The sequence below is a fragment of the Narcine bancroftii genome, chromosome 1 (assembly GCF_036971445.1).
Source record: "Narcine bancroftii isolate sNarBan1 chromosome 1, sNarBan1.hap1, whole genome shotgun sequence".
Classification (NCBI taxonomy): domain Eukaryota; kingdom Metazoa; phylum Chordata; class Chondrichthyes; order Torpediniformes; family Narcinidae; genus Narcine; species Narcine bancroftii.
Genome location: NC_091469.1, coordinates 141,755,397 through 141,776,628, shown reverse-complemented (window position 1 = coordinate 141,776,628; position 21,232 = coordinate 141,755,397). Strand labels below are relative to the sequence as shown.

Here is a 21,232-nt window from a genome sequence, read left to right as displayed (position 1 = left end):
CTTATAGAAACATATAGGATTATGAAGGGTATGGATAGGATAGATGTAGGAAGGTTTTTTGAGCTGGCCGGGGAAACTAAAATGAGAGGACACAGTCTCAAGATTCGGGAGAGTAGATTTTGGACAGAGATGAGGAAAAATAGTTTTTCCCAGAGAGTAGTGAATGTTTGGAATTCTCTAACCAGGGAAGTGGTTGAGGCTGCCTTATTAAACATATTTAAAATTCGGTTAGATAAATTTTTACATGCTAGAGGAATTAGGGGATATGGGGAGAAGGCAGGTAGGTGGAGTTAGGTCATAAATTAGATCAGCCATGATCGTATTGAATGGCGGAGCAGGCTCGATGGGCCATTTTTGGCCTACTCCTGTTCCTACTTCCTATGTTCCTATGACTGGGTCTTTATTCATTGGAGCATACGAGGTTGAGGGGGGGATTTGATAGAGGTATTTAAAATTATGAGGGGGGGATAGACAGAGTAGATGTGAATAGGCTCTTCTCTTTGAGGGCAGGTGAAATTGGAATGAGGGGTCATAAGTTAAGGGTTGGGGGGGGAAAAGTTTAGAAGTAACATGAGAGGAAGCTTCTTCATTCAGAGAGTGAGTGGAATGACCTTCCGGAAGAGGTGGTTGCAGCAGGGTCAATTTTCTAATTTAAGAGAAGGTTGGATGAGTGCATGGATGTGAGGGGATTGGAGGGTTATGGACAGAGAGCAGGTAGATGGAGTTCACTTAAATCGGAGCGGACTAGGAGGGCCGGGCTGGCCTGTTTCCGTACTGTAATTGTTATATGGTTATATAAATCTAAAGTATTTCAACAGAGATTCTTGGGTTGCAACGTCAGAGAAATGAAAAGCTAACCAATAATTGTCAAGGGCTGCCTAACTTAGAAGGATCAGATAGAATGAATTCCTTTTATTTCAGTCAATGTCAAAGGGTTTAGCTCGCATCAGCTTTCCCAATAATAGGCAGCTAGTTTAGTCCATAATTTGATGGAATTTATTTTTTTTAAATCCAAAAATCAAAATACTGCATTTGCTGTAAATCTGAAATGAAACTGGTATAATGTAGAAATATTCTGTAGGAGCAACAGGATTTGTGGATGGAGAACTACAGTAATGTAACTCATAGCAGAGAAACAAGACCTTTAGTCCACTGTTCTAACCCCTATCTAAACTAATCCCACTTTATTGTTCTTTTAAATACACCCATCAATTTTCCCCAGACTCTGCCACTACACTCATCTACACACTTGGGGAAACTTGGAGTGGTCAATTAACCAAGCAATTTGCACATATTTGGAATGAAGGAGGAAAGCGGAGCATCAGGGGAAACTCACAAGGTTACAGGGAAGAAATGCAGGCTCCGTGAAGACTGCACTGGAGAACCAGATCGAACCCTGATCGTGGAGTTGTGAGGCAGCAGGTCGACGAGCTGTACTAAAATGTGATGCTGATGGTGAGTTGGAGGAAAGTGGCCAAGGAGATGGGGCTGCATAGTTGGCGAGACGGTGAGCGCAACACTGTAACACCGCCAGCGACCGGGGTTCTAAACAGGTGCTGTCTGTTAGGAATTTATACATTTTCCCTGTCTGCATGGGTTTCCTCCGGGTCCTCTGGTTTTCTCCCACCTTGCAAAAACGTAAGGGGATCTTAGGTTAACTGGGTGTAACTGGGCAGCACGGGCTCATGGGCCGAAAGAGACTGTTATCATGCAGTGTGTTTAAATTTAAGATTATGAAGGGGGGTGGGGGGGATGTGCCTATATTATGGCTAATTTTTATAAACCATAGATCATTGAGCAGAAGAGCAGCACTGGTGCAGATATGAGAGTAAACTGTAAATCCACTCAGATATAAAGGGACAAAATAAGAGATGGTATAGTTTTCAAAATGTATTTAAAAATACTTTGCTCTTTTGAGTTTGTTTTTCTTTTCAATAATTATAGTGTCAATAAAGCATGAGAAATTAGCTGTTCACAGCTAATTTTTCACCAATTTGACCATAGATATAAACAATGAATGCCGCAAGTCAGAAAGCATCCATGGGTAAAAAATGGTCTGTCAACATTTCAGTTCAAGACCCTTCATTAAGATGAAGGAGGAAAGAAGCTGGGAGGTGTCAAGAGAAGTAGGGTACAGGGTAAAAGGTATGAGAGGCAGAGCACAGGAAAGTGGTAAAAACACAATGCTGGAAAATGTCAGCAGGTCAGCATCCTTTATATACCTTGATGAAGGACTCAAGGCTGATACATTGGTGATGTACCTTTATCTTTGCTATATAAAGTACACTGTCTGACTTTCTCCAGTGTTGTTTCTTTACTTCAATCAAGGTGTCTGCAGACTTTCCTGGTTTACACTAGGAAAGTGGTGGTTGGGGGTGTGGGAAAGAAAGCCTGGGGGAAAAAGTACAGGAGAAGGCAAAGAAGAGATTAAAACAGTGAAACCAGGTGGAGATGCGGGGTCATCTAAAATTAGAAAAATCAGAGTTCATGTCATTACATTTAAGGCAGTTCAGGAGGAGTAAGATGAGTTGTTCTCAAGTTTAAGTTTGACCTCACCCTTAACCTAATACCATGAACATAGATCTTTCCAATTTTAGGTAATCCCCACCCTCTCCTCTAGCCCCTCCCCAATTTCTTTGCCCATTTTTTATATTTAATTTCACTTTTTCAATCTTGATAAAGGGGCCAAACATGAATCACTGACAGATCATTTCTAGCCATGAATGCTGTCTTGATCCGATTAATTCCTCCAGCAGTTCTCACGATTATCTTTCTTTATTGACCATGGGTTGCTTTACTGACAGGAGCAAGAGGATCATTGGTTTTATAACTAACACACTGTTACTCCCCATTGACCAATGAACCTGGGGTTAAACTACCAATGTCATCAAACCCTTCAACGTTCCAAATAATAGCTTGAGTTAAAATTTCATCCACTTTCCTAATCCAATATTTGAGCATAGGGAATGATTTAGCCTGTGCATATTTACATTGTCGGTTATGCATTTCAGGGATGGAGAATATGAGGCTTGAATTTTAACTGTAAAGACCAGAAGTCATAGGAGCAAAAAAATAGGTTCTTCAGCCCCTCGAGTCTGCCCTGCCATTTAATTATGAGCTAATCCATTTCACCACACAGCCCCAGTGCCCGGCTTTTCCCAGAACCTTTGATACCCTGGGTAATCAAGAACCTATCAATCTGTGTCTTACTACACCCAATGACCTGGCATCCACAACCGCCTGTGACAACAAATTCCACAGAGTAACCACCCACTAGCTGAGGAAATTCCTCCACATTTCTGTTCTAACAGATACCCTTCAATCCTGAAAGGAATTAGGAAACTGTGGCGTAAGGGAAATAAGCATGACGAGGGAATTAATTACACTGTGTGATTAATTGGCTTCATGGCATCAACCACTGCAAAGCAAGGAGTGTACCTGGTTAGATGTTCCACCTGGTCCTTCTCAATTGGGAACTTCAGGGACTAATGAAGAAGGGAAGAAAAGGCAAGGACCTTGAAATACCACAGAGTATTTTTGTGAAGCTAGAGAAATCATGTTGTCTCCACGTTAAGCCCCTTTAATAGTCAGCGGTAAGGCCACACAAGACCAGGGCAAATTTGGCACAGGGATCTGGGATAGTTATTAGGCAAGTCCACCCATGACTTAGATTGGAATTTAAATTTACAATATCGAGGCACTGCGTTGCAGAGGTGAGAAATTTACCCGAAATCTCTTGCGGCAAATTTGCAGCTCTAAATCTTCTTGTACGAGTTTGAAAACTCAGTAGTATTGACTTCAACAGAATTAATGATGTCAAAGGAGTATAATTTGCAAATGCCTCCACATCATTTATTCGGTGCATGTGTCTAGGACTGATTCCTACTCCTGCATTTGTTTTATTTTGCTCAGATTATGAAAAAGGGGTTACAGTGTTTTGCCAACAACATTTTAACAGGTTTTTAAACAAGTCTATATACATAGAGGAGCAGAGCTGAAATCTTAAATTAGCTTCCCATGCAGACCATGGCGGCAAAAGGCAAACCAATTTATTGATGCTGTAAAAAGTCCTTCAGCAGCTTGGGCAACTGCAGCTGTGGAATGTACTGTAGGCGGGGTCTTCCAAGACAATTTCTAACACGCAAACGACACAGCTGGCAGAGGGTGCTTGGTGTTGCTGTAATTGAAGCAAGTGGAGTTAAAATAGCAGCCAGAAAAAAAAGATGTTCATATTTCCCACACACACATTATTGATAATCATTTGATAACTTGAAATCAAACCAAGTAGAAGTTGATGCACTTGGATAATTTTCTCTGGAGTATCAGATGCTGAGGAGAGACCTGATAGAAGTTTATAAAATTAATGGAAGCGTAGACAGGATCTTATACCCCAGAGCAAAAGTGTCAAATACTAGAGGACACGCATTTAAGGTGAGGAGGGAAAGTTTAAAGGAGATGTCCAGGACAAATGTCATTTTTTTTACACACAGAATGGTAGGTTCCTGGAATGGGCAGCGAGGAGTAGTGGTGGAAGCAGACATGATAATAGAACTTAAGAGATTACTGGATAGATGCAGGAATATGCATGGAATTGAGGAGCATGGACCCACCAACTTGGTTGGCTCTTAACAATCTCCTCAGTTCAGGGGCAATGAAGGATGAAACATTGCCAGTGACATCCATTCCTGTGTGTGAATGAGAAAGACACTTGTTCCTAGAAATTCTCATGTGGAGTGTCAGACAACATTGAATTACAGGTGCCTAACCTTTTATCCAGGATCGTCGTGACCGGACACCTGCCGTTGTTCTGAATCTTCTGGATTTCCTAATCATTTTGATTTCCATCCCTTAAAGCCCAACTGAGTCGCGCTGCTGTCTTCTCCCCCCCCCACCCCTCTCCTGAGTCGTGCTGCCGTCTCTCCCACTTGCCCGACTTGAGTCATGCTGCCGCCTCTCCCCCACCTTGCCTGCTACCATCTCCGCTTCATCCGACTGAGTCACGCTCCCCTCTCTCCACCTGCTGTATTAGCACCAGGAGAACGGTCCCCTTCTTGGTTCCCCTGTGCTGGCACTGGTGCAGCAGTTTCAGTTGTGTAGGGGATTATGGATAATAATGTCAGCCACTGAGTCGCCAGGCCAAATGAAAGCACCGCGACACTGGACGGGTGTCAGCATTCAGCGATTGGGAGGCACTTATAAGGTAGCGGAATGCGATGGGATACGCGGGCGTTGAACTCGGGTCATGTTTGGTGTCAAACTCCATCTTTGATGAGCAGATGTCATCTATCGAAAAAAGTGTCAGTTTTTCAAGGTTGCTGCTTTTCGGAATTCCAGATAAAAGGTTAGGCACCTGTATCACAATCACTTCAATTATACACCAACTTCTGGATTTGTAACTTTGAGCACTTTACCTTCATAATGCAGGATCAACCTATCCACCGAACTGCTTGCGACGGCAACGTCAAGGGGCCGCTCGCCTTCAGCATTTCTGGCATGAACCTCTGCTCCAAAGTCAAGCAACAACCTAACGATATCTGGGTTAGACTGTCGAGCAGCAGCATGTAAGGGTGTCTCTAGATGTCTGCCTTTCTGGACATTGGCTCCTGCAGTTGGGACACAAAGCACCGCACGGCATGACTGTTTAATAAATTGGAACGTCATGAGATAAATTCGCTGCTAGGAAGTATTTTTCATAACCTCAGGATGGCCAAAGTTCTGTGTAGCCAATTAACACCATTGAATTATTGTTGCCAATTTAGAGTCACTTCCTGTCTATTTATACTGCTGAAGTTTTGATAAAGTGCAAGTGCTGTAGTTTATTTATTTTGAATTTACATCTTGAGAAGTCCAATATGTGTAATATGAGAACTAATATCTCATTATCAGTAATTTGATAAAAGTGGAATCTTACAGCACAGAATCAAACCCTTTGGTGCACCAAGCTCATGCCAACCATCAAGGACCCATTTACACTATTATTCTCTCCACATTATCACCAACCTCCCCCATATTCTATCACTCACTTAAACACCAGGGGTCAATATACAATGATCAATTCACCCTACCAACCCGCGCCTTCTTTAGTATCCTGAAAAAATGAATGCAAAGTCTGAGAAAGTGCAAACTCCACAAGGGCAGCACCAAAGGTCAAAAATGAACCTTAGTTGCTTGAGCTCTGATGGCCATTGGTTGACGCATTACAAACTGAGGTGTAGGTTTTCCACAGGAAAAACAGCTCTGTTTTTTTTTGTCAATCTCTGGAATGCTGAGCAGGCAGAAGGTTTAACATTTCACCTGAAAGGTGTTGTCTCCAAAATTTCAGCCTGGATTTTGTGTAAAGGCTAAACTGTCTCTTTGTGACATTAAGTGTCATGGACTACATTTTAAACTTCGATGAAGCCTTATTGTATATGGTGTTTCCAATTATGGTTAAAGAACATGATCATTTGCTTATGCATTCTTCTTTGGCTTGGCTTCGCAGATGAAGATTTATGGAGGGGTAAAGGTCCACGTCAGCTGCAGGCTCGTTTGTGGCTGACAAGTCCGATGAGGGACAGGCAGACACAGTTGCAGCGGTTGCAGGGGAAAATTGGTTGGGTGGGGTTGGGTGTTGGGTTTTTCCTCCTTTGTCTTTTGTCAGTGAGGTGGGCTCTGTGGTCTTCTTCAAAGGAGGTTGCTGCCCGCCGAACTGTGAGGCGCCAAGATGCACAGTTTGAGGCGATATCATCCCACTGGCAGTGGTCAATCAATGTGGCAGGCACCAAGAGATTTCTTTAGGCAATCCTTGTACCTCTTCTTTGGTGCACCTCTGTCACGGTGGCCAGTGGGGAGCTCGCCATATATCACGATCTTGGGAAGGCGATGGTCCTCCATTCTGGAGACGTGACCTACCCAGCGCAGTTGGATCTTCAACAGCGTGGATTCGATGCTGTTGGCCTCTGCCATCTCGAGTACTTCGATGTTAGGGATGAAGTCGCTCCAATGAATGTTGAGGATGGAGCGGAGACAACGCTGGTGGAAGCGTTCTAGGAGCTGTAGGTGATGCCGGTTGATGACCCATGATTCGGAGCTGAACAGGAGTGTGGGTATGACAACGGCTCTGTATATGCTTATCTTTGTGAGGTTTTTCAGTTGGTTGTTTTTCCAGACTCTTTTGTGTAGTCTTCCAAAAGCGCTATTTGCTTTGGCGAGTCTGTTGTTTATCTCGTTGTCGATCCTTGCATTTGATGAAATGGTGCAGCCGAGATAGGTAAACTGGTTGACCGTTTTGAGTTTTGTGTCCCCGATGGAGATGTGGGGGGGCTGGTAGTCATGGTGGGGAGCTGGCTGATGGAGGACCTCAGTTTTCTTCAGGCTGACTTCCAGGCCAAACATTTTGGCAGTTTCCGCAAAACAGGACGTCAAGCGCTGAAGAGCTGGCTCTGAATGGGCAACTAAAGCGGCATTGTCTGCAAAGAGTAGTTCATGGACAAGTTGCTTTTGTGTCTTGCAGGCGCCTCAGATTGAAGAGATGCCATCCGTGCGGTACCGGATGTAAACAGCGTCTTCATTGTTGAGGTCTTTCATGGCTTGGTTCAGCATCATACAGGAAAGAGGGCAATCAGCCCATTAAGTCTGTACCAGGTCCCAAAACAGCAAGCTCATCCAGTCCCATTTCCCCTCTTATTTATCTGTAAACCTGCAACTTGCTTTCTTTCACATTCCCACCAAATTTCCTGTGATTCTTCTGCACGTCCACTCTGGTGGTAATTTGCAATTGCCAATCAACTCAACCCCACACCGTTCGGAAGGGTGGGGGAGGGGTGAGAGGAGTAAACCACAACATGCTGTGGAAGCACAAATTCCAAATAGAAAACCCCGGAGGCCAGGATCAAATTCTGGTCCTTGGGCTACTTCAAATCATCCTTGCCAAATTCAACAGAGGACAAGAGGAACAGATTACTGAACTGCTCAAACCTGTTCTGCAATTCAATTTGGTCATGGCTGATCTATGACCTAATTTAATATGCCTACCTTTTCCCCCATCCCAAAAATCAAACACAGGTCAAACATTTCTCTAAACTCAAGTGGTTTTGGTTAAAACAGGTGGTCTTGTCACCGTGTCTTCAGTGGATGTTTCCTGACCTCTTCACATTGGCTTCCTGTACCACTGGGCATGTGGCCAAGTGACCAATCAGTCTTTTATTCAGCACCATCTTGAAAACTAAAATTTTGTGGGGGGTGGGGGGGTATAAAAAAAACAGAGCTTGGTGCAATACGTTAAATAAAATGGTTACAAACATGAAATGCAGGAGTGGTGAGAAAATGCTCCCAGCATGCTGAACAAAGCGCAAGGAAGTGAAGAGCAGAGTAAAATAAAATGCAGATGCTGAAAACCCTAACAATAAACAGAAAATGCTGGAAATAGCCATGAAAGTTTAACACACTTCCTTTTTCAACAGTTGCTGCCTGACCTGTTGAACACTTCCATCAATTTCTGTTTTCTTTCTATTTACAGGAAAAGTAGATGCTGATAGCGTTAAAGATAATCACAAATTGAATGTTGCTTCTTATCACTTTTTTTGGCATTTAATCTTTATATAATTGCTTACAAAAAAATTGGGGACAACTGCAGCATTGGAGCAGAATTTCTGCTGTTGTTACTTCTCAAGAAATCACTGTTTTGAAAGAGAAACGTGAACACAAAAAACATAGTGATAATCAAATATTTTCCACAATCGTACCACCACCACCTCCCCACCACCATACCTATTCCCACTCCACTACCTGTATTTGCCAAGTAAATTGTAAAATTTTTAATGTATTTTAATTTTTTTTTAAATCTAGACATTCAGACAGTAACAGGCCATTTCAGCCCACAAGCCCATGCCGCCCATTTACATTCGATTGACCTACAGCCCCCGGTACATTTTTGAATGGTGGGAGGAAACCGGAACCCTCAGGGAAAACACACGCAGACACAGGGAGAACATGCAAACTACTTACAGCACGGGATTCGAATTCCAGTCCCGAACGCTAGCACTGTAAAGACGTTTTGACTAACCATGCTACCCAAATGTAATGTAACTGTGAAACCTCTCACCTGCATTGAGCAGTTTCTTGATGCAAAAATACTGCTGATGAACACAGGCTACATACAGCGGCGTTCCCAGATGAGAGATTTCCAGATCTATATCAACACCCCAGGAGATCAAGACTTGTATGCATTCACTGTGACCTAGTTATAACATTAGAAATTTAGCAAAGCTTAATGAATTTGACAAAATTCAGTTACAATCATTAATTTCATTACTTGATTTAATAAACGTTTATTTCAAGGACACTTTATTCAAAGTTCAAATTCAGTCATAGGGAGGATGTGCAAATTCTACACAGCACCAGAGGTCAGGTTGAACCTCAGCTCTCTGGCGCAGCGAGGCTGCCCCCCTGAAAGTTGTGCCAGAGTGCTGCTCATAACATCTTTTCTGTGCAAACACTTCATGTTCTTATTCGGTCTAACATAATGCGAGATCATCCAAATTATTCTTAGGCATACAGCAAAGGTCAGAGTGCCTGGCATTTCAACCTTGAATTACCCTTCAGAAAAATGGCCAAATTTAAAAAAAATCTTAAAAGATAGACATAAATGTTCAGGATATTCAGGGAGAACACATTTATTTTAATTTAGCATCATATTCAATGCAGACATTGTGGACCAAAGGACCTGTTCCTGTACTGTACTATCGAATAATCCCTTCCTTGAAAATCCTTCTACTGAAGTGCCAAAGGAACCCGAATGTGTGATAGTTTTTACAAGATAAGATAGAGGGAACAAGATAGAACAAAGAACTTTACAAGCATAAGGCCCTTCGTCCCATGATGTTGTGCTGACTTATATAAACCTTCCCTACCTCTACTTTTCTTCCTTATCCTACCAGCCTCTACTATCACATCTGGTAATGGATTCCAGGCACTCACTACTCTTTGTGCAGTCTCCTGATGTCTCCCCTAAACTTTCCATTCCTCATCTTGTACAGATTTCATTTGATGTTTGCTAGTCTCATCCCAAGAAAAAATGTTGGTTGTCCTCTTAGAATGTTGTAGATCTCCATTAAGTCACCTCTCATCCTTCTCTGTCAACCTTGCCTCATAAGACACGCCCTCCAATCCAGGCAACATCCTGGTAATTCTCTGCAACCTCTCCATAGCTTCTACATTCTTCCTGTCATGAGGCAACCAGAATAGAACACAATAAGTGTGGTCAAACCAGAGTTTTGTGAGCTGCAACATTACCTCATGACTCTTGAACTCAATCCCTTGATCAATGAAAGGGAGCATACCATAAACCTTCTTAACTACCCTATCAACTTGCGTGGCAACTATGAGAGATGTATGAACTTGGACCCAAAAGTTCTTCCGCACCATTAAGAATCCTGTCATTAACCATGTACTCTACTATCGTTTGACCCTCCAAAATACATCACTTCACACTTGTCTCATTTGAACTTCATCTGCCACTTTTCGATCCAACTATTCATTCTGTCTATAACTTGTAACCTATCACAATCTTATACATTATCCACAGCACCTCCACCCTTCATGTTTTCTGTAAACTTACTGACCCATCCCTGCACTTCTTCATCCAAGTCATTTATAAAAATCGCAAAGAGCAGGGGTCCTAGACAGAACTCTGTGGAACTCCACTAGTCATTGATCTCCAAGCAGAATATGTTCCATCTACTACTATGCTCTGCTTTCTGCAAGCAAGCCAATTCTGAATGTACAAAGCCAAGATCCTATGGATCCCATGCTTTATGACTTTCTGAATGAGTTTTCCATGAGGGTCCTTGTCAAATGCCTTGCTAAAATCCATAAACACCACATCTACTGCCCAATCTTCATCAATTTGTTTTGTTACTTCTCAGAAAATTAAATGAGGCTCTTGAGGCACAACCTAACCCTCACAAAGCCAAGTTAACTATCCCCAAGAAGTCTATACTTCTCTAAATGTTTGTAAATCCTGTCCCTAAAATTCTTCTCCAATAATTTGCCCACTTCTGACGCAAGACTCACTGGTCTATAATTAACGGAATTGTCCTTATTATGTTTTTTTTCAACAAGGGGACTATATTTGGCATTCTCCAATCCTCTGGTTCCTCCCCTGTGGTCAGGAAGGATGCAAAGATCATTGCCAAGGCCCCAGTATTCTCTTCCTTTGCTTCCTGTAGTAACCGGGGAGTATATCTTATCCAGTCGCTGAGATTTATCAATCCTAATGTTTTTAAGCAGATCGAGCACTTCCTCTTTCTTAATCTCAACATGTTTCAGCACACAACCTTGTTCTCTTCCATCCTCACATTGACCAAAGCCTATAGACAACTCCTAACACAGCGATTACTCCCTTTTTTGTTTCTGACTTCTACCTGCACTGTCTTAGCTGGCAATCCCTCCACACTTCCTCCCTTTCTGCAGGTGAAAGCTGTTAATGAAGAACATCCTTTGTATAGTTAATTAGTGGAGGTTATATTGCTGCTCCATGTTCCTTGTCCCGAAAGAGATGAGACTGTTTCTCCATCCATGGGCATTGCCTGACCAGCTGAGCCTATCCAATATGTTTTTACTTTTAGTTCTTATTTGCACTGTCTGAGGTCATATGGTTTTGGTTAATTAAAGGATAAGTGCTGGTGTGAATTGAAGAATAACTGACCTTTGCTTGATGCTTCATGAATGGCTGAAGCCCAACAGTCCTGGCCCTGTATCTTTGCACCATTCTGTAGGAGAAGCTCTGCACAATTTGCACTTCCACTGGAACATGCATTGAATAGTGGTGTCACCCCATCGATGGTCGTGGCATTGACCTAAAAATGAATAATGTTGGCAGGATCTTAGATGCATATTACCTTGGAGAAAAAATTATATCTGAATAAATAGATTAGAGTAAAATACCACAATCCAATTGGTTGACTTGGATCAAACAATTTAACAAACCTGGTTGTGAAATTGCATCAAGCAATTATCAGATACTCTATTTCAATAACATGGGACAGTGGGCCAAGAATGGCAGATGATATTTATCTCAACAAGAGCTAGGCATAGCATTTTGGTACATTTAACCAAGGCAGGGCTTACACAGGGAATAGCATGGCCCTGGAGAATGTGAGGGTGCAGGTACAGTACATAGTTTCATGAAAATGGTGACACAGGAAGTCAGGGTGGTGAAGTAGGTGTTTGGTATGCTTGTCTTAATTGGTCAAGATATGGAGTAAGGAACAGCGATGTCAATATTGCAATTGAGGCAGCACTTAGACTTTTGTGCTCTCTTTTGGGCATCCAGCTATAGGATAGATATCATTAAGCTGGAAGGAGTGAGAAAAAATTTGCAAGAATATTACTAGGACTGCAAGCTTTGAATTATGTGGAGAGGTGGAATAGATCAGGATTTTTCCCCCTGGAGCAAAGGAGGCTATGGGGGGACCATAAAACACAGCGTCTCCTTCCACTGCTAGGCTGATGACACCCAACTCTATCTCGCCCTGAAGATCAATGATCAAGCAAAGATAACGAGCCTCATCGACTGTCTAGAGGACATAAAATGCTGGATGGCTCAAAACTTCCTGCAGCTAAAATTTTCATCCCCCACAACTCCACCAAAATTATCGCCAACGCCCTTGGCAACTTAGCCACCCTCCATTAAACCACATGTCATATCCCTTTGTGTGATATTCAATTCCAGTCCCGAACTATTGCGAAAATCAAATTATTCCTGTCACTGGAAGACCTTGAGAAAGTTATCCATGCCCTCATGAGGTACTGGGGGAAGTGGTAGAGGAGGAAACAATTGTGATGTTCAAAAGACATTCAAACAGGTAAATGGGTCGTAAAATCTTAGAAGGATATGAACCAAATACAGGAAAAAGAGCCTAGTTTGGTTCCCATGGATGAGTGGGCCAAAGGGCCTGTTCTTGTGCTGTAAAACTCTATGACTCTATAAATATTGGGCGTCAGTAGGGATAACTTAACCTATACTTTGAAATAAATCCATGGTATCTTCTGTTTCTACCTTAGAGGACAAATCAGGCCTCAGTTACTACTCCTTGCACTTTTGTTTTATTGTAACACTAGGCTTTTATCTTTACACTACCTGCGGTACATTGCAGAGGCTGACTTGCCTGGATAACACACTATGAAATGCTTTTCAATCGGTGCACAGAACAATTTTCTTTTAATTTTTAATTTTAAACATACAGCATGGTTACAGGCCCTTCCGGCCCACAAGCCCGTACTGCCCAATGACACCCAAATAACCTACAACCTCCGTTCATTTGAAGGGTGGGAGGAAACCGGAGCACCCAGAGGAAATCCACGCAGACATGAGGAGAATGTACAAGCTCCTTATAGACAGCACCAGATAATGCAATTCAATTCTACTCTTTGGAATTTCTCTGCTTCTCCAGTTTCTGCCTCATGATTAACCCTGAACTTTATTTTATTCGACAGCTGTCAGCAGCTAAAGTCCCAGCCCACTCTATCAATTACTCATTTTTTTAAAATCTCAGGTATGGTCATCTGCCCTAATATTCCCTGATATAATCTGTGTCATAGGCCTGAAAAGATTTGCTGTATTGAAGTTCTATACGAGTGCAAAGTTATTTTTGTAACAATATCTTTCCAAATGTTGGAAGCTTCAAAATATATCAAATTACTTACATTGGCGCCAGCTTCTATCAAGGCTTTGGCACATCCAACATGGTTCCCCAGACAGGCATCGTGGAGTGGAGATACGTGGTCTATTGTCAGCGTATTGGCCCTGTGACCCTGAGTGCGCAGACAATGGGACAATCAGAAAGTCAAGATGGATTCACAGATACTGTTAAAGTCCCAAAATCAGGATTGATCAAGATTTGGATTGGCTCGGATTTTCGGATTTTCCTGATTCCTGGGCAGTACTTTTAAAATTCAAATTTAAAGAGAATACAGGTAGATTTTGATAATTATGAAGGAAACTTTTTTTCATATAAAATACAAAGCACAAAAAAAAATCCAAGTAAATATCTTTTCATTCCTTTCCATGACTTCTGTGCATCTGTGGCACTTTTGCACCCATGCACAAAAAAGCCTGCTAAATTTAAAAAGTTGGAATGTTTTTGAGGTCAAGATTCTTGGGTGGTCCAGATTTCTGACATCCATATTTTTGGACTTTTATTGTACATCACAAAATTAATTCACATTTTTCATAACTTAAGCATTGAAGTCTTTCGTTCTTTTCCTTTCTCTCTTATCATTCCAAATTAACTATGTGTAGTTACAGTAGGCATGCAGCGAGTGAAAGAATTAATCAGAGTCGAAAGTGAGTTGAACCAACTGGCTTTAATAGAACTCTCCTGCATGCTTAAATCGCTCGGAACCCGATGACATTTTCATCTCCCGGGACCTTTATGACAGCAACTGCTACGCTGTGGGCTTGTCCCGCACCTAGAGCTCTCACAATCAGAGCTGCTGCAGCCTTGCCACGACTCCGTGAGCCTGTTGCATGGCAAGCCGCTGAATGACACCCACCCTCCCCAGAACTGGCATTCGGAGGTGTGGAGTCCACCTCTTTGATCGGATGGCTGACCTCGTCGGTGTGGAGTGGCACAGTCACAGGGTGTTCCAGGTCTAGGTGCGCTGGCTTGAGCCGGTCATTGGTGAATGTTTCCTCATGGTCGCTCACATTGAGGATGCACGTGGTTCTGTTCTGACGTACCACCTTGTACAGGCCCTCGTACGACCGCTGGAGTGGAGTCTGGTGCATCCCCCTGCAGATGAAGCTGTTTCGGGACAAAGGAATGTGTCGGGCCGTGGCACAAGGTTGGGACAGGTGCTAGTATTTCTACTTTCTCTCAGAGTTTTGTGAGTACTGCCACGGGTGTCTCCTCTGTGCTATGGTCTGCTAGCACAAACCTGCCTAGAACCGTCAGTGTATACCAACATTGCCGAAGATATGGCTGTCTTCTTTGGGAGCCAGGCAAATGCCAAAAGCACCGATGCAAACTCGTCCACCAAATCTGGGCCTCGGAGGTGCACCATCAGGGCCGACTTCAGGTGCCGAAACGCTCTACCAGGTCATTGCACTGTAGATGGTAGGGTGTGGTGTGGTGCAGCTGGGTCCCAAGTAATTGTGCCAGCACTGACCATAGGCTGGATGTGAACTGCAATGTCCTTTCTGAGGTGGTGTTGGCAGGCAGGCTGAAACATGCAACCCAAATTGCAATGAAGGCTCTGGCGCAGGACTCCGTAGACGTGTCAGGGATGGTATGGCTTCTGGCCACCTGGTGAGCCTGTTGACCATGGGGAACTGGTACCTTGCCCCCGGGAAACCGGCAAGGGACCGATGATGTCCACATGGACATGCTCAAACCTCCTGTGCGTCAGCTGGAAGGGTTGGTGGGGGGGGGGGGGTGGGTCCTTCATGTGCCTTTGGGCTTTGGAGATCTGGCAGTATATGCATGTCCTGGCCCAGTGCCCAACTTGCTTGCGTAGGCCATGCCAAGCAAATCTGTCCACCACCAGTTGGATGGTTGCCTGAAAGAACGGATGGGCCAAACCAAGTAGTGCGTCAAAAACGCAACGCCTCCAAGCGGATGGAACGATGGCCAGGGTTGATCAGTGGACACATCACAGAGGATTCTGCTGCCTGTTGAGCCGATGGGGATGTCATGAAATTGTTGGCTGTTGTGTCTCAGCAAGTGACACGAAGTCCAACCCTGGGGACAGGAAATGCACTGAGTGGATGGAGGTGCGAGACAGTGCATCGGCCGGGACGTTGTTTTTCCTGGAGATGTGTTTGGCAGTGGTGGTAAATGCCGAGATGTATGACAGGTGGTGTTGCTGTCATGCCAACCATTTGGCAAATGCAAAACTGAGAGATTTGTAGTCTATGAAGAACATGAACTCCTGCCTACCGAAAGTGCCAGGTGGAAAGGTAGAGGGCTAGCAGCTCTCTGTCAAAGGTGCTGTATTTCAGCTCCAAAGATCACAGGTGTCGTCTGAAAAACATGAATTTTTGAGTCCAAAAAGCATCTGCAGGAACTCAAATAGGCCAAAATGGGTGATGCCCCCATCTTGGGGACATCACTGGGTTGGACGGGAATCTGGTGATACCCATGGACCAGTTTGACATTGGAGAAGATGCGCACCCCATGCAAATTGGCTGTAAAGTCCTGAATATGGGGCACTGGGTAGCGGTCGGCCATGATGGAGGCGGTCGGCCATGATGGACTGTCTGAGCATCGGGCCATATTCACTCAGCTGGTGGCAGAGTCGGTGGAGGTCCATCAAATCCTCTTGATGTGAGCAGCTGACTCTGAATTAGTTGTTCCAGCACGTCAACCGTGAGGGCTGTGGACACATCACCCATGCGTGTACCAGGAGGGTGGCATTTGCAGGGGCATCCTTGGCCTGCTCAAAAGTTGCTGCTGACTCCGTGTCCCAGGTGATTTCCTTGGCCTTGCCGGACAGCAGGCCGAACAAGGGTTGCATGATTTGGGCCACAGATGGTAGGAATCGGTGGTAAGAGTTGATCTTGCCCATGAACTCCTGTATCCCCTTTACTATACTGAGCCTGGCAAACTAGCATATGGACTTGACTTTTGCTTCGCGGGGTGGATGGCCAGGCCATATTCACTCAGGTGGTGGGAGAGTCAGTGCAGGTCCAACAAATGTTCTTGATGTGAGCGGCTGGCAAACAGAATATCATCTAAGTAGGTGAAGATGAAATCCAAGCCGCGTTCCACCAAGTCCATGAGCCGCTAGAATGTCTGTGCCACGTTCTTGAGTCCAAAAAGCATCTACAGGATCTCAAGTAGGCCAAAAGGGGTGATGAGGGGCATCTTGGGGACATCACTGGGGTGGACAGGAATTTGGTGATACCCGTGGACTAGCTTGACATTGGAGAAGATGCGTGCCCCATGCAAATTGGCTGTAAAGTCCTGAATATGGGGCACTGGGTAGTGGTTGGCCATTGAGCCTTCTGTAGTCACTGCATGGTCTCCATCCTCCAGCCGACTTGGGCACCATGTGGAGCAGAGAGACCTGTAGCTGTCTGAGCGTCGGACAATCCCCATTTCCTCCATTTTCTTGAACTCCTCCTTGGTGAGGTGGAGTTTGTCGGGTGGGAGCTTGTGTGCCCAGACGTGTAATGGTGATCCTTGAGAGGAGATTTGGGGCTGTAGATCATACTTAGGTGCATTTGTGGAGAACTGTGGGGTCAGAGTCCAGGTATGGGGCCAGGCGAGAAGGTCTGGAAGGATTTGGCATTCACTAGGCACCTTCCTTTGAGTCCTCTAGAAGGCAGTGCACCCGGAGGAAATCTGCACCCAATAAAGGCTGCCAGCATAAATGACCAGGTGAAATGGCCAGAACTGAACTGTGGTGGGATGGTTCACGTGCCACATGTGCAAATACTGCTGTTGTTGGCAGCGGTGAGCACCCGTCCTGACTTCCCAGCACGGGTGTCATTGCTTGAGGGGGGAATAATGCTAACCTTTGCCCCTGTGGCTATGAGGAACTTTCGCCCAGACTTTTGGCCCCATAAGTAAAGGAGGCTATAACGGTCGCCAACCGCCTTAGCCATTAATGACAGCTGGCCCCAGTGTTCCCCAGAAAAGAACAGGGCTCCTGAATCCCACTTTTGGTGGTAAAAACACCAACAGTTCGAAATGAGGTCGCTCCCTGCTGTGGGCATCACTGGCTTCGTTAGTAGCATGGGGAAGGCCCAGGCCTTAGGGTGTGACACAGCAACTTGTTCAATGGAGGCCCCACCATGCGCTTGGTGTGCCACTGGATATCTGCATGGGCTGCTACTTTGCATGGGTCACTGAAATTGTCATCAGTGATGAGGAGGTGGATATCTTCTGATGAAAGGCTTATTTGAACAGTAAACATGGCTTATGGCCATCTGCTAGTGCCAACATCTCGTTCATTACGGCTGATGATGTGTGGTCAACTGGGTTGTTGAAGTGGCGCAACTGTGCTGCGCGCTCACGGCGGACGGGGCCGAAAGTATAGATCAGGAGTGCCTTGATTGTTTCATACCTGACCACAACCAGTGGCTAGTGTAGGAAGTCGATGACTCAGCCTGCTGTTTCCTGGTTGAGTGAACTGACCACATAGTAGTACTTTGTAGCATCCGAGAGGTTTGTCCTGACCTGGAATTGGGCTTTAGCCTATTCAAACCAGACCTGTGACTGTGAGGTCCAGGAAGTCGGCAGTTTGAGTGAAACTGGATTCTGCGTGCTTGGGTTGGTTATCGTTGGGTCCAAATTGCATTTGGACCGTTGCGGTCACCAATGTAGTTGCACTAGGCACACAGCGAGCAAAAGAACCATGCAGAGTTGAACCAACTGGCCTTAATAGAACTCTCACGTGTGCTTAAATCCCTCAGAACCCTATGACCCTTAAGACTCACAAGTCCTTTACGACGTTAGGTGCAAGGCCCGCACCTGGAACTCTCATAGTCAAAACCTCTGCAGACTTGCCTGTGACCGCATGAGCCAGTTCGCCTGTTGCATGGGCGAGCCGCCACATTTGTAACATTTGTAAGGGAAGAGCTGCCTTTCTGAATTACAATCTCCCCTCCCTATAGAGATCTTGGTTAAAATAAAATTGCTGGAAATACTCATCTGGTCAGGTCGTGCCTGTGATGAGAGTAACAGAGTTAACATGACGGCTAAATTATGCTGTATTTTTAAACATGTCTGTGAATTGAGCCTACTTTTAGGAGATTTCTGGTGATATTTCCAGCTTTTCTTGTCCAGCCCAATGCATCCTCAGCAACAAAGTCAGTCAGAGAAAATGCAAGACTAATATTGAAGATGAACCTTCCCCAGCATAGCATATACAGTTAATAGACATAGTGAAAATCAAGTCTTCCCTCCAACAGATTTTCTTACCTTTCAAAGTAAATGGAGACAAAAAAAAAAGCCTTGCATTTGTTTGGAGCCTTTCATGACTTCAGGTTATCCCAAAGTCCTTTACAGTCAACTGTTTAGGGTCCAGTCGTCAAAGTCATGTGGACAGAATTTTGCACACAGCAAGCTTTGACCAATACCTGTGAGGTCATATAATTTCTTTCTACCTCTCTAATTTCCATTGCTAAGTTATCATTCTGGAGCTTCACCATGGTAACCCTAGTCCTACTCTATTAGAGATATTCCCTTGGTCCTATCCATCCCATCCTCATCCACTTTACAACTTAAATCTAACTTGTTTTCTTCTTTTCCCACTTCTGATGAAGACTTTTCAACTTGAAATGTTTCTCTTCCCACAGACGCTTACAGATGATTCCAACATTATTTCTTTTGCTTTCATTTCAAGTTTTTAGCATCTACAGTTGTTGATTTCCATCTTGTGAGATAATTCAATCAAAATTAATAATCCCTAGTGAAGGGAAAAATTTGGCGAGGACACAAGGGATGATTCTCCTGGTCTTCTTTAAAATGATGGCATTGAATGAACTGTTTATTCCCACTTTGTTGGTGGATGGAACATCAACATCCTTTCTAAATGACAAGACCCATAACTATGTAGCATTCAACAAGTATTGCGCTTGAAGGAAAGTATGTATGACGAGCTCAGGTCTCCAGGTTGGAAATGAACCTGTGGTTTAGCAAGTATTTGGATAATATGCTATTCCTGATATTGAAAAGAATGAAAAAGATCCAGGAGAATTGGCTACCATATCCTTGGAGTTAGAATTCAAGTTTGGAAATAAAAAAGCAATTGTCTATCTTATATTTGTTATATTTATTATTCTCGTTTCGTTGTTTCACTGAAAGATGGCTCTTTTATTTGGCCACCAAAAGTTGACTCTTTTTTGTTCTTCATTGGTGTTTGTCCAGTTCTAATTGTTAACCAACCCAAGATAACTTTAATCCTCAAGTAATAATGTAAAAGTAGAAACACTGCTTGGACAGGCCATATGTACAAAACCAATAATCAAAGACTTACAGAATAAGATGGAGTCTGCAAAAGTACAGGAGAAATTCAGTCGGCAGTTCAGTATCCATATAAAGAAAGAGGCAGCTGAAGGTTCGGGCTTGAGCCTTTCTTCAGAAGTGGTAAACATCAGGCAGATGCCTGAATAAAGAGGTGGGGGAAGGAAGGAGTAGGAGAAGGGCGAGGAACACAAGCTGTTTTCAGATGGCCAGAATACCCCAACATAAATCCACCTGAAATACCCGAATGCAGCTGTTGGGAGGCCACCTGAAAGTGGAGAACCCTGATCCGAGGAGTACTTACCCAACCCTCCTTGGGTAGGTGTATTCTCCACTTTCGTGCACTCCCCCAGTCACCTGAAAGTGGGTGGGACAATGACCGCAGTCGACAGGAGCCGGCGTTTTCTCTGCGGTGCCCCCCCCCCCCCCGCTGCGGGCCTTTCAGGTGCCAGAACAGCACCTTCAGCGCTGCCACCTGAATGTCGCTTCGCACACATCCGCAGCCGGTTCCGGAGTCGGATTCTCCTAGTTATTCCACCTGAAAGCGGCTACAGGCTAACAGATAAAAGGTCATAGATACAGATGAGAGGGTAGAAGAGAAAGAAACTGAAAAGTGATTGGGGAGAAGGCAGAATACAAGATATTGTTCCTCCAATTTGAGGGTGGCCTCAACTTTGCAGCACAGTGTGGCAATGGGTGGTGGAATTAAATTGGTCGGCCACTGGGAGTTCTTTGCTGTTGTAGCAGAAGAGCAAAGATGATCAAGGAAATGACCTCCCAGTCAGCGTCCAGTCACCCCAATGTAGAGGAGGCCGCATCGGGAACACCAGATAAAGTAAATGATCGCTGCAGATTCACAGGTGAAGTGTTGCTTAACTTCAAAGGACTGTTTGGGATCCCAAATGGTGGTGAAGGAGGAGGTGTAGGTACTAAGGGATTGATGGTGCGAAGGGATGAGTAGATGAGGAATTTGCAGAGAGAGCAATCCCAACAAAGAGCAGAGAGGGGAGGGGAAGATGTGTCTGGTGGATGCGGAGGCTTGTGGGGCATTAGATAAGGACAAAGGAAACTGTGTCCTTGCGCTTTGGGAGAAAGGGGCTAAGGCAGATGTGCAGAAAATAGAGGGGATATGGGTGAGGACTGAGTAAATGGAAGTTGAGGGGAAGCTGCTTTTTCTGAAGAAGGAGGACATCTCAGGTGCCCTTGAACTCCCTTCCCTGATCTCCCTGTTTCCCTCATCCCTTTACCTCCCTTCCTCTGTCTCCCTACCCCCTTCCCTT

General features: G+C 44.4%; 1 protein-coding gene across 9 annotated transcripts in view; it reads right to left on the bottom strand.

The window, feature by feature from the left end:
* Positions 1 to 973: 973 nt before the first annotated feature.
* Positions 974 to 21,232, bottom strand: part of asb5b (ankyrin repeat and SOCS box containing 5b) — a 155,870-nt gene continuing 135,611 nt past the window's right edge. For all 9 annotated transcript variants that reach the window (XM_069940810.1, XM_069940860.1, XM_069940820.1 and 6 more), the window contains 5 exons: positions 13,687 to 13,794; positions 11,687 to 11,837; positions 9,083 to 9,217; positions 5,412 to 5,603; positions 974 to 4,177 (listed from right to left, as the gene is read on the bottom strand). In XM_069940810.1, coding sequence (XP_069796911.1) covers positions 4,050 to 4,177; positions 5,412 to 5,603; positions 9,083 to 9,217; positions 11,687 to 11,837; positions 13,687 to 13,794 — 714 coding nt within the window. In that variant the 3' untranslated portion in view covers positions 974 to 4,049. The remainder of the gene's footprint in view (positions 4,178 to 5,411; positions 5,604 to 9,082; positions 9,218 to 11,686; positions 11,838 to 13,686; positions 13,795 to 21,232) is intronic.